Source organism: Echinops telfairi, unplaced genomic scaffold (assembly GCF_000313985.2).
Source record: "Echinops telfairi isolate 266 unplaced genomic scaffold, ASM31398v2 ScPeMD7_7400;HRSCAF=8409, whole genome shotgun sequence".
Taxonomy (NCBI): domain Eukaryota; kingdom Metazoa; phylum Chordata; class Mammalia; order Afrosoricida; family Tenrecidae; genus Echinops; species Echinops telfairi.
In genome coordinates, this window is record NW_022111300.1 from 5796410 (window position 1) to 5808193 (window position 11784).

Genomic DNA, 11784 nt, shown 5'->3' on the forward strand with positions numbered 1-11784 from the left:
CGTTACAAGCCAAGTGTTCACTCACAGCTGTGTGCTCTCATGTAGCAAGCAGTCGGTGAGTGTCCAGGGTGGATATTCTCTCCTGTACTAGACGTTGGGGAAGAAAGTAAGGCCTTCTTACTTTGAAGGGGTTTATCTTCGCATTGCCCTCAGAACCACCACCAAATGAGATGCCCTCAGGAGGGAGGCCACAAACGTTTCTCTGTCCAGTGGTTTCAAACGAAGATAAGCAATCTGTGTCTCTTACTGTGAGCACCCCGGTTTTGTTAGTCACCTGTATTACTAAAATTAACAAATATACTGACCAGAATGCTTTTTGCCTATCTTGTATCACTTTTTTTAATTGTGAAAGTAGACATAAAAAGACATTGCTTAAACAATTCTGTTTGTATATTTCATTGACATTGATTACATGTGTCATGTCTATTGCTTTCAAAGCTAAAACTCCCATTCTCACACATACTGATGATCATTAATAATCTTACACATTGTCTTTCTGTGACTGACTCCTTTTATTCAGAATAATATGTCTAAGGTTCCTCATATTGTCGCATGCATTGGGTGCCATTTCATTAGGGCTGACTAATTAACAATCCATTGGAAGTGTATACCTTCAATGCATTCATATGGTGATATTTCCATCGCCTCCCCCTTTTAGCTATTGTAGAGATTCCTTGTGATGTAGGGGTTACACATTAGGCTGCAATCCGGATGGTCAGCAGTTTGAAACCACCAGCAGCTCCATAGGAGAAAGACTGGGCTTTCTACTCCTGTAAACAGTTACAGCCTTGGAAACTCACAGGGGGTCACTCTGAGTCAGCATTGACTCAGTGGCAGCAGTGTTTCAGGAACACTGAGGCATGCATACATTTGTGTTCCTGCCTTGACTGTAGGTGGATACTTAGGATTGGGATTGCTGACTCATCTGATGGTTCTTTGTTCTATCTTCAAATTTATCTTGATCTTCCAGATAATTTAGTTTTTCAAACCACTGATAAATGTCACACTCTGTAGTCCATCTTGGTTTAGTGGTGTGGTTCCCTCTAGTGGTGACAGGGGTAACTACAAGCTATCCATTTGCTTTAAAATCAAACCAAACTCACGCTATTGAGTCCTTTCCAACTCAGCCACCCTGTAGGACGGAGCAGACTGCCCCTGAGGGCTTCTGGGGCTTTAAGTCGTTATGGGGGCAGGCAGCCTCGTCTTTCCCTCGGGGGTGGGGGTGGGGGTGGGCAGCTGATGAGTTCAAATGGCTGACCATGCAATTAGCAGCCCAACGCTTAACCCACAAGGCCACCATATGAAATGATTTTCTCCTCTGAAATGGGTGGAAACCAAAAGTGAAGAATGGATATAAGCTATTAATTGATAGCCAAAATACACGTAAAGCACAGGACACCTTTTTATATATCTATCTATCTATCTATTTATTTATTATTAGGTGGGATTTAATACATAGATCATTCCAAATTTCAAGCATATCAATTAGAATGTACAATTGCTGCCACAATCAATTTCCAAACATTGCCTTTCTCCATGGAAAGGGATATCACCTCCCTTTTATCCCACCTCCACCGCTATACCTCCCAAACCCCTTAAGGGCACTTGTAAAAAGGACTTTCAACTAGAGCAGGAAGGAGAGAGAAAAGGGGCAACAGATTAATTCCATGAAGCTATTAGGCAAAAGAAATCCACGTGTAATGAGATTTTCATTACAGTCATTCATCTTTGCCTTATAATTCCAACGATTTTTTAATGAGGGAATGTGTGTTGTCAGATTACTAGCCAGGATTATTTCCTGGTGGGAGGTTAATCCCATTTCTCTGGACACATGGGTCATGTTCTTGCTGGGTCCCCATGATCTAGTTCATGTTACTGCCTTCGTGTGGACTTGGGTTTCCTGTGTCCTAACCAGCCGACCCACTACCCTTCCTTCAGATTCTCTTTAAGCCACGCGTTGAACGGTTCCCATTAAGATCCCAGTCTACTGTGAGCATTACGTATACCTTCTGAAATCTTTATAATCAGACTCTTCTAGAAGCTTCTATCAGCCCAACTATGTTGAATGCTTTTCATTTACAAGCACCCTACCAGGTATAAAGTGTCAGAGAAATAAAGCCACCCAAATATTTCACATTGAATTTGGATTAAAAAGACCTAATCTTTTTTTTTAAATCATTTTATTAGGGGCTCATACAACTCTTATCACAATCCATACACACATCAATTGTGTAAAGCGCATTTGTACATTCATTGCCCTCATCATTCTCAAAACATTTCCTCCCCCAGCACTTAAACCCCCGGCATTAAAAAAGACCTAATCTTGTGAAGAGTTAAAAGTAAACAGCAGTTCACTATAAAACATACACACACACACACACACACACACACACACACGGAAAAAGAAGCTGCAGACTAAAGCTTTAATTACCAAGTGTTTGATACATTCAGTAGATATAATTGTATTATATAAATTATATTATATAAATATAATTCCAGACGTGCTGCAATATGTTGAGAAAGATTGCTGGAAATGACACGTAACCTTTAAGGTTACGAAGGGTATAGCTAAAGGAAGGATCGTGGTATTTCCTTAAATGAGGAGAATAGGAGACAAGTCACAGGTGGTAGAAAGCATACTAAAAACTTGCTGAGCCAGGCTTGTTTGTGAAGAGTGGTTACTATGGAAAGGTAAGTAGAGAGGCGTGTGAGATCAACTTTAGGGTGGCTTTGAATTGATTTCGCTGTGCTTTTTTGAGTACTTTCTACTTGACTTTCAGAGGACCCATGAACTTCTTCTGAAGTTACGTGTAAATTTTTCCATGTTTATGTGTTTTCGTGAAACTAGTTGAGTATATAGGCAGTCCCCAGATTCAAAGGAGATCTGTTTTTAAGTGTGTCTTTAAATTGGATTTGAAGATACATTGGAAAAGGTGCACATCATTCTCGTTTAGCCTTACTTTACTGCAAGAAAAAGGAGCCTTTAGTGCATAGTGGTTACGAGTCAGGCTGCAAAATGCAGTCAGCAGTTCGAAACCACCAGCTGCTCCTTAGGAGAAAGACGAGCGTCACACTGCGGTGAAGAACTCCAGCCTCAGGAGCTCACAGGAACAGTTCTATCCTGTCCTCGGGGTTTGCTGTGAGCTGGCAGCGACTCAAGGCAGTGAGTTAGTGCCCGTGAAAGTTGATTTCTTTCAAAGTGAAAGAAAATTTATGTAATATTAAAAGGCAAGTTCACATTGTCCAAAATCAGACTGGATTTACTATATACCTAAAAAGGGAATTAGGCGGTCATAGGACACCTACATCTGTTTTTCTGAAGGTATTGCCTGGGTATTTTCCAGTGTAGACATTACTGATTAGTCCTTCTGCTAGCATATTTGAAAATTCCTATTTTTCTACTTCTGTGTAATACTTGATATTGCTAGATCTTTTAAGCTTTGCCAGTTTATTGGTCTAGTCTCCCATTTAATTTGTTTTGTATTTTCCTAATGAATGATTGAGCATCTTTTCAGATTGGTGGACTGTTCTAAGCTTCTTGTGCATTGCTTACGTGTGTCTTTTAGTCGATTTAGGTTGCTAGTCATTTAGGAGTTCTTTATCCTGTTTGCTTTTAATAAGTTCACGGCATATTTTGTCAGCTGGTTGCAGAATTTCCTAAAAACCAAACCCATGGTCATTGAGTGGACCTGACTCTGGGATCTAATGGCCTGGAGGGTTTCAAATGACCGCCACATCCCACTCCCCCAGAGCAGCTGGTGGGCGCAGACCACCTACCTTTTGGTTAGCAGCTGAGTGCGTTAATCTTCGTGCCACCAGAACCCCTTAGTTGCTAAAATAGATCGTTTTCATTTCTTCATCAACCATTTTATGTCTTCAGTTTCATCTAAGGATGTGTATCCTAGGATGTTCACCAAGAACACGGCTACACACTATTTTGTTAAAAGTACGTTTTAGCTTGTAGCTGTAATGGATTTAATCAATCGCCACAACAGAAAGCTCATCAACTTAGACCAAGGAGACAGAAAGGATGAAAGGAAAGAGCAGCCGAAATTCTACATGCAGGAAACAAGCCAGGGGATCTGTTGGCATCCATTCAAAGAGAAGGCCCACCATTTCTGAAGCAACTAGGGAAAGCAGAACCGTTGCAAGGAGCATGAGCATTCTCAGTTTCAGAGGATGGGCCACAGCCTCCTGGGTTTCAAAGACTCAAAGCTTAGAACTTTTAAAGAGAATAGTACAGTTGTCTGATGAGTGGACTTCAAATTTTTCATGGAAAAAATGAAATTCAAAGATAATGGAATTGTTCCATGAATATTTTGAAACCCTTGTTTAAAACGTATTTTATTTCAGGTTTGTCTGTTGTTTTCTCTTGATTGAATTCAGGCAAATAGGAAGCTTTTCACCACGATTAGAAGAGCAGCAGCCATCATTTTCCTTTGTACTGTTTCCTCTACTTGTCCAGTGTGTTGCTATTTTAGGGTTTCTGAAATTGAGAGAAGTTGGTTGAGCCAACACTGTCACGGCAACTCTTTTAGCAACCTAGATCTAATTGTATTTTTCCCAAATAATCCCAGTTGTCCAAACTCTTGATTCAGATTGACTTTAAAATAGATAATTCTCTAGTACTACTCTTTGGATCAAAATTGGGACCACTGATTTTGATCGAAATAAAGGAAGAATGCCTCTAATTTGGTGACTGAGTTGGTCTGGGTTGACTACAGAAACAAATGCATAGACACTCATGTATAAGAAAGAGCTTTATATACAAGAGCAGTTGAATTTTGAGAAAACATCCTAGCCCAGTCCAGATCAAGTCCATAAGTCAGATATTAGCCCAGATGTCCGATACCAACCTATAAATTTCTCTTCAGACTCATGCAACAAATGCAATGATGCAGAATGCAGGAAGATCACGGGCCAGTGGGTGGAAAGTCTTGTGGATTCAGTGGCGATGGAAGCATCTCAGCGCTGGCAGGGGTCTCCACGTGGCTCCTTCAGTTCCAGGGCTCTAGCATAGCTCCATGTGTCTTCTAAACAGGAATGTCTCCTAGGGAATGAGCATGTGTCCCGCCTCCAGCTAGCTATTTATCTCCTTAGTGTCTCCAAATGAGGTCATCAAGCTGCGACCTGATCGACAGGCTAAACTCCACTCCGTCACTCTTAAGTCTCAATTTGACAACTTTATGTAACTACCACAGTGATGTTAGTGCATTTTTACTTTTTAAAAAATGTATTTCATGTGGAGGTATAGATTTTTAAGAACATCTTTTAGAATATTAAAGGATAATTATTAAGAAATTCCAAGCTGCAGAAAATAAAAATGAAAGCTGAAGTGTTATGGTTTGGTGATGTGGGCGTGGGGAGCAGGGAGAGTATTTGTTTCAATACTGATTTTAAGATTTTTTTTAAGATTTGCCTACTCTCTTTTGCAGGGAGCTTATTAGATTTCCTTAAGGAGGGAGATGGAAAGTTTTTGAAGCTCCCACAACTGGTTGATATGGCTGCACAGGTACTTGTATATATTCGTTAAAAATGTAGACTAATCTTAGCAGAATAGTATAATTGATATATGGGTAACTCTAAGATTATGAACAAGGACTGTCTCTATATGTACCTGTAAGCAATTGTACGTCAGTAGGAACAGGTTCACCTGGTTCTTACCTGGCTTACTTTAGTGCAAGAAAACCCTTTTCATTCATTTAAAAGCTGTATGTGCAACAAGTGAAAGTGATTACAATGAATAATTCTTTGGAGTAGTTGGTAGGTTTATTCATTGCAAAATGAGGGCAAATTTACATTTCATTAAAGGGCAATTAAGTATTGTAAGTGAGATATTGATCATCTGGGGTCTGCTTTAGTGAAATCATGAGGTTTTAGAACTGGAAAGAACATCTCATTTCCTTATGTTAACAGATAACGTAGTATTTGAATAACAGGTGTCCAAAGACTAATGATTTGTCAGTAGTAAAAGCAATATTAGAACTAGACATTTAATTCCCAGTTCATTGTTGCCCTTGTAGAAAACAGACATCATATTAAATGCATACGTATTTATACGAGGAGACTTAAAATTGTTTGTGGAAAATGGAATTAAAAGATAAAAAATGTAAACTACTCAGCATAACCTTTACCAAGGTCAAGACACTTTTGTGAGACTTGATACTAAACTATCTTAACAGAGGGTCCTGGGAATTAACCTTGTTTCATGCAGTCCGTTTTGCATTGTTACCTGAAGAAGAATATGTGCCCTGTAAAGACTTTATTTGCCAATATTTTTTGACTTTTTTTTAAGATGAGGAAACAGAAAGCAGTCAGAAGGACTATAAGATGGATATCTACTGATTTCCCATCAAAACTTTCAAAATGGCCCTTGTTTGATGAGAGGACCAAGTAGGAACATGTCCCTGTGGACAGAGAAGTGGCTCACAATAACAGATGTTATCAGGCGTTGTCCCTCCAGAGAAATCAACATGCAAAATGCCCCGGGGCTTTCCAAAGAACTGCTACCATGACCTTGGCTCTTGACCAGTCTGTTTGCTTTGATCAGACCACTCCCACCTTAGTAGTCACTACGTCAGTTTGCTTTGGGTTTGTCTCCTGTTACACGGTTGATCTAAGAAATGCTTCAGGAACTTGATCCCACTTGTTTCAAATTTCCATTGATGGCTCTGCTTCTGTCTACAGCTTGCACGAGTGAATGCAAGTTTTGGCACCCACCGAGTGGGAAGTTGCTCCATAAGTTTTCAAGCTGAATCTATTAAGATGCAGATGGGAGTGGACTATTGCTTCCTGTCCTTGGCAGTCTTCTTAAGTTAGGGCATGAGCAAGAGTAAGTTTTTCTTCATGAGCTAGGTGGACGGTCTCCTGATGAACTATCTTCATGATGGTTGCATCCTTAAAATGATCCATCTGTTTGTAAACTGATTTCTCTGTGGGCAGTATTCTCATAAATTTCCCACACCGCACCATTCTACCCAAGCTTCACCATGAAATTGATGTTCTTGCTTAAATTCTAGCAGAATTCTTTTTGTTATTTTCACACTGATGTCTTATCCTTACTAGTGTTCAAATTAGATCTTGTTCAGACAGGTTAGTATGAACTTATTTTGGTATTTAAAGATTTAGAAATCCATGCAAGGTTTTTCATACTATACATTTTCTATGAACTTTTTAAAGATCTTTCATATTTCAACATATTGTAAGAAAATGAATTTTTGCTGTTGTAAAGAAAATGTTGGGAATCTAAACTGCATGTCAGTTTTTAAATTGAATATCCAAAATAAGAATTGAGGTGTTTATATACTATTAAAATTGATGAGTGGGATATATTTGCTTTTCTGAAATTTTATTTTTTAAATTAAAGTCAATATTTTAAGTTTCTATTCTGTGATAGGTATTTGAGCATCGTTTTACTGGCTCTTGCTGACATTTCAGTTTTACGGGTCTAAGTAAAAAAATACTACTATTGAAATTCCAGTTCATACATGCATGGATTTACTGCAAACCTGGTAATTGTAAACATGTCTCTGCACTCAGCAGATGGCTGCAGATCAGTCCTCTCCATCATATACTTGTTTTAGACTCAGTAGGATCCCCTCCCTAAAAGTGATACTTTTGTGGCATCGGGCTAAAACAGTTCTGAGGTCAGGGCTAACGGTAACATTTTTTACAAAACCCAAGAGGACATCTTTTCAAATCACTGAAAACTTTCCAACAAATGTATGAAAGTGTTGATCCCCATGAAATAGAAATCAAGCATTTTCATGAAGGTCACAAAGACCTGAAAGATGAGCCACGAGAGGGAAGATCATCAACTTTGATGATTGGAGACGCTGTGGCCGAAGTCCAGAAACTGCGGGGAGAAGACTGTAGCATTACCCTTGATAGGATTATGGTTGAAGTCAGGATCTTACATGGTCTGGCATTTTCAGCTTGATGGGTGCCAAAAGCATTGCTCAGAAATCAGCTAGCTCAGATAGCTGATATTTCCATCAGTGTTTTAAGAAGATTAACGATAATAAGGATTTAATGGAATAAATTGTAACCAGGAATGTGTCTTGGATTTCCCAGTGTGATCCAGAGAAGAGTTTGGGAGGCCGACTGGTGGAGGAAGGTCTTCACATTTGCGAGAGAGAGCTGAATCCCAGCCGCATTCTCCAGACTAAAAATCATCCCCACACCAGCCCTCCGTAATAGTGCTACTTCTAAGAGACTTCTTACTAGCATATGGCTGCTTACTATACGCCCAGAGGCTGTCTGTCATTATGAGCAGTCCAGCTCTATTGGCCACCCCTCTCAAGGGCAGCTGGGCCATCTCCCTTCTGATACTGATCATAGATTATTCCCCCTGGAGACAGCTCAGGGGCACCCAAGGTCAAGCCTCCATCTTAACTCTAGTACCTATCTATTCTGTTAAGTGTGTGCTGCTAGTACCTGCCCACCTTGTTACACATGTGCTTACCAGGGCTTGGTAGCCCCAAGATTATGTAAACCTATTTGCTCTCTCTCGATGCTGACACCGGGAAAGGTGAGCACCCTGCCTGCTTTGTCCTGTGATTTTCCCGCAGTTGCACTACCGCGTCTCAGGACCCTCTCCGGCTCTCCTACTAGAACTGTGTTGGGGAAAACCTTATTCCGCCCACCCTACCGCCCTGGTCTTGCCACTTTAAGCTTCTTCTTGTTCCCCAAACTCAAAGAACATTAAAAAGGAACCCGTTTTAAGCCATTCTAATAGAAAAGTGGAGAATTCTTTTGGAAAATTATATATATAGAAGCTCTGCCTTTAAAAGCGTATATATACCTAAATGAGGGAAATGCAAGAGGCACCAGCTTCACGTTTTGATGTTTTTGTTTAGTAAAAGTTTCTATGATTTTGTCAATACTCTGTGACTTATTCTCATAGGTTCCTTATCTCTCAGTGGGTGTCCAGGGACCCACAGAATCGGCCAGTTCAGAGAAGCCTTATACTGAGAAACTATTACATGTGAGATTTTAGCATTTACCAGCCCTGGCCCTTGCTCCTGAATTCAAGACTCTTAGACATTCTATGGTTGGGATTGGCACATCCCTTTTGTACATGGTCAGGTAAATTTATATGCTAGGCTCTGTGGTCACAAAGGATTTCTGTTACTATTTTTTGTTGTGGTTATTTATTTTTGTTATTAAGTCTTCTTTTCCGTCCTTCGTTCTTGTTTCTTGAATATCGTCTTCCCATTCTCATCATCTTCTCTGTTTTCTTTCTTTAAAAATGTAAAAATCACTTGTAGTTCCCATGCCATATAAAAACAACCCAATTTGGTCAGCAAGCTGTTGTTTACTGACCCACCTTACCCCACTCTGTGTTAAGATCTTTATTTCTTGGGTATCTCAGATGAGTGAATGATTTGGAACTTGACGGTATTGTGCCCATCAATATTCCTCTGTCCTCATTAACCCTCTGACTCTCCTCTTAACTAATAACAAAAGAAAACATGCGTTCATTATGCCCCAAATGGTGACTGAATGTGCCGAGTAGGTGAAAGTCGTGACTTCTGAGTTTTTGAAAGCTGAACTGAACCTTTACCTGTTCTTTTCAATTACAGTGTGTAATACTGTCTTTCCATTAACTCATAGAGACTGTGTCCTCTTACCAGCTTTTCCTTTCAGGAGACTGGGGTGTTTCTTCACAGTAATCTGGTATAGCATTAAGCAAGATTGCCTTCTTGCTGTTACCTTTCGTATCACTGTTTTTGTTTTTTGTCTTTCCCCCACAAGATTGCTGATGGTATGGCTTATATTGAAAGAATGAACTACATTCACCGAGACCTTCGGGCTGCTAATATTCTTGTAGGAGAAAATCTTGTGTGTAAAATAGCAGATTTTGGTTTAGCAAGGTTGATTGAAGATGATGAATATACTGCAAGACAAGGTAAAATTGCCTTTTAGTAAATGCTTCTCACTTCACAATCTATGGGTCTTCTTAGTTTGCCTGCTTTTGAACATACAGCGCTGTATAAACAAAGACTAGTTCCAGTTACCACGTAAGAATCATAACATTGTTTTTATTCACAAAATTATATATAATAAATAATACTATGGGCATTCTTTGCTTTCTAAGTATAGCCAGTAGTGTACTCTCCCGAAGTACATTTTAGCATACCAACAAGTAAACATTTTTAATCCTTCTTAAAACACATAGTATGAACCACCCAGATTTTACTACACTAAGGACCAGAAAACGTGTGATGGGAGCTAAAGTATTAAGAAAAGGTCTAGAGCACCCAGTTTGTGTAAAGCTATGGGTGAGAGTGAAACCCCAAGTCCAGTTCCCAGACTTCTCACATGGATTAACCCTTCCGCGAACCCCATCTGACCAGTGACAGGGATGTGAATAGCCTGGCCATCGGACACAGTGCATTGTAGAACAGACTGATGGAGGTGTGATTCGGTTAAAATCTGACACCTTTATCGGTTCTTCCTTTGAACCCATTTTAAATTTGTTTTCGTTTTTAATTTTTTCAACGGAGGTGTTTTTGTGTTTTATTTTGTTATTGTTCTGAGGGATGTTTGTTTTTGTGTGTTTTTCTTTATTTGAAATCCAAGATAGAAAAATCTATAGAGACAGAAACTGGATTAAGTTTCTTAGGGTGATGACAAAGGGTTGGGGGAAATGGGAAGCTAGTAATTACTACAAGAAAAAAGAAAATAATTGTAGTAATGGCATGGCTCTTTTTAGTATGCTTATAAACTTTGAATTATATGATGTATGAATGATATGTCATTAAAACTTCAGAATTAAAAAACAATTTACAACACAGTAAGACCATTTGGTGGACATATACCTCCCAACTCACTCCCCCAAATCAGCTGTCTTCTTTTGACATCATTTCATATAAGGAAAATAATATTTTAACACCACATAAACAAGTTGACTATGATCACTTAAAAAACGGGGTGTACTAATATTTGCCTTTGAATTGATATTTGATCCTTTTTTTATAGTAGTCTTGTGACTCTGTCAAGGATGACACTGGTACATAAACCACTTTCACAACCGGGAGCAGTATTGCCCCCTGAGGAGACATTGAGCAAAGTCTGAAGACGTTTTTTTGGTTGTTATTGCTTGAAAGCTGCTGCAAGCATCTCGTGGGTAGAGGGCAGGATTGCTGTGAAACGCTCAGGGTTTCCCCCAAACAAAGTAGTGCCCGTGTAGAGAAAACCCTACCTTAGAAACCCTGCCTGGAAGGAGGGAAAAATGAGGAGCTGATGCCGGGGGTTTAAGTGGAGAGCAAATGTTTGGAGAATGACGAGGGCAATGAATGTACAAATGCGCTTTACACAATGGATGTGTGTATGGATTGTGATAAGAGTTGTATGAGCCCCTAATAAAATGATTTAAAAAAAAAAGAAGCCCTGCTTGCTTTTCAGCCTGCATGCCTCGGTGCAGTTCTCTCCAGCTGGAATGTCCTCTTTTATTATTATTATTATCACTTAATCATTTTATTAGGGGCTCATACAACTCTTATCACAAGCCATACACACATCAATTGTATAAAGCACATTTGTACATTCATTACCCTCATCAGTCTCAGAACATTTCCTCTCCACCTAAAACACCCCCCACCCCACCCCCGCATCAGCTCCTCATTTTTCCCCTCCCTCCTCCCTCCCTCATGAACCCTTGATAATTTATAGATTATTATTTTGGCATATCTTGCCCTGTCCGACGTCTCCCTTCACTCACTTTTCTGTTGTCCGTCCCCTAGGGAGGAGGTCACCTGTAGATCCTTGTAATAGGTTCCC

At 39.7% G+C, this 11784-nt stretch overlaps 1 protein-coding gene across 2 annotated transcripts in view; it reads left to right on the plus strand.

Moving 5' to 3' along the window:
- YES1 (YES proto-oncogene 1, Src family tyrosine kinase) overlaps nt 1–11784 on the plus strand; it is a 77942-nt gene that overhangs the window by 60975 nt on the left and 5183 nt on the right. For both annotated transcript variants that reach the window (XM_045296171.1, XM_004702889.2), the window contains exons 9-10: nt 5436–5512; nt 9757–9910. In XM_045296171.1, coding sequence (XP_045152106.1) covers nt 5436–5512; nt 9757–9910 — 231 coding nt within the window. The remainder of the gene's footprint in view (nt 1–5435; nt 5513–9756; nt 9911–11784) is intronic.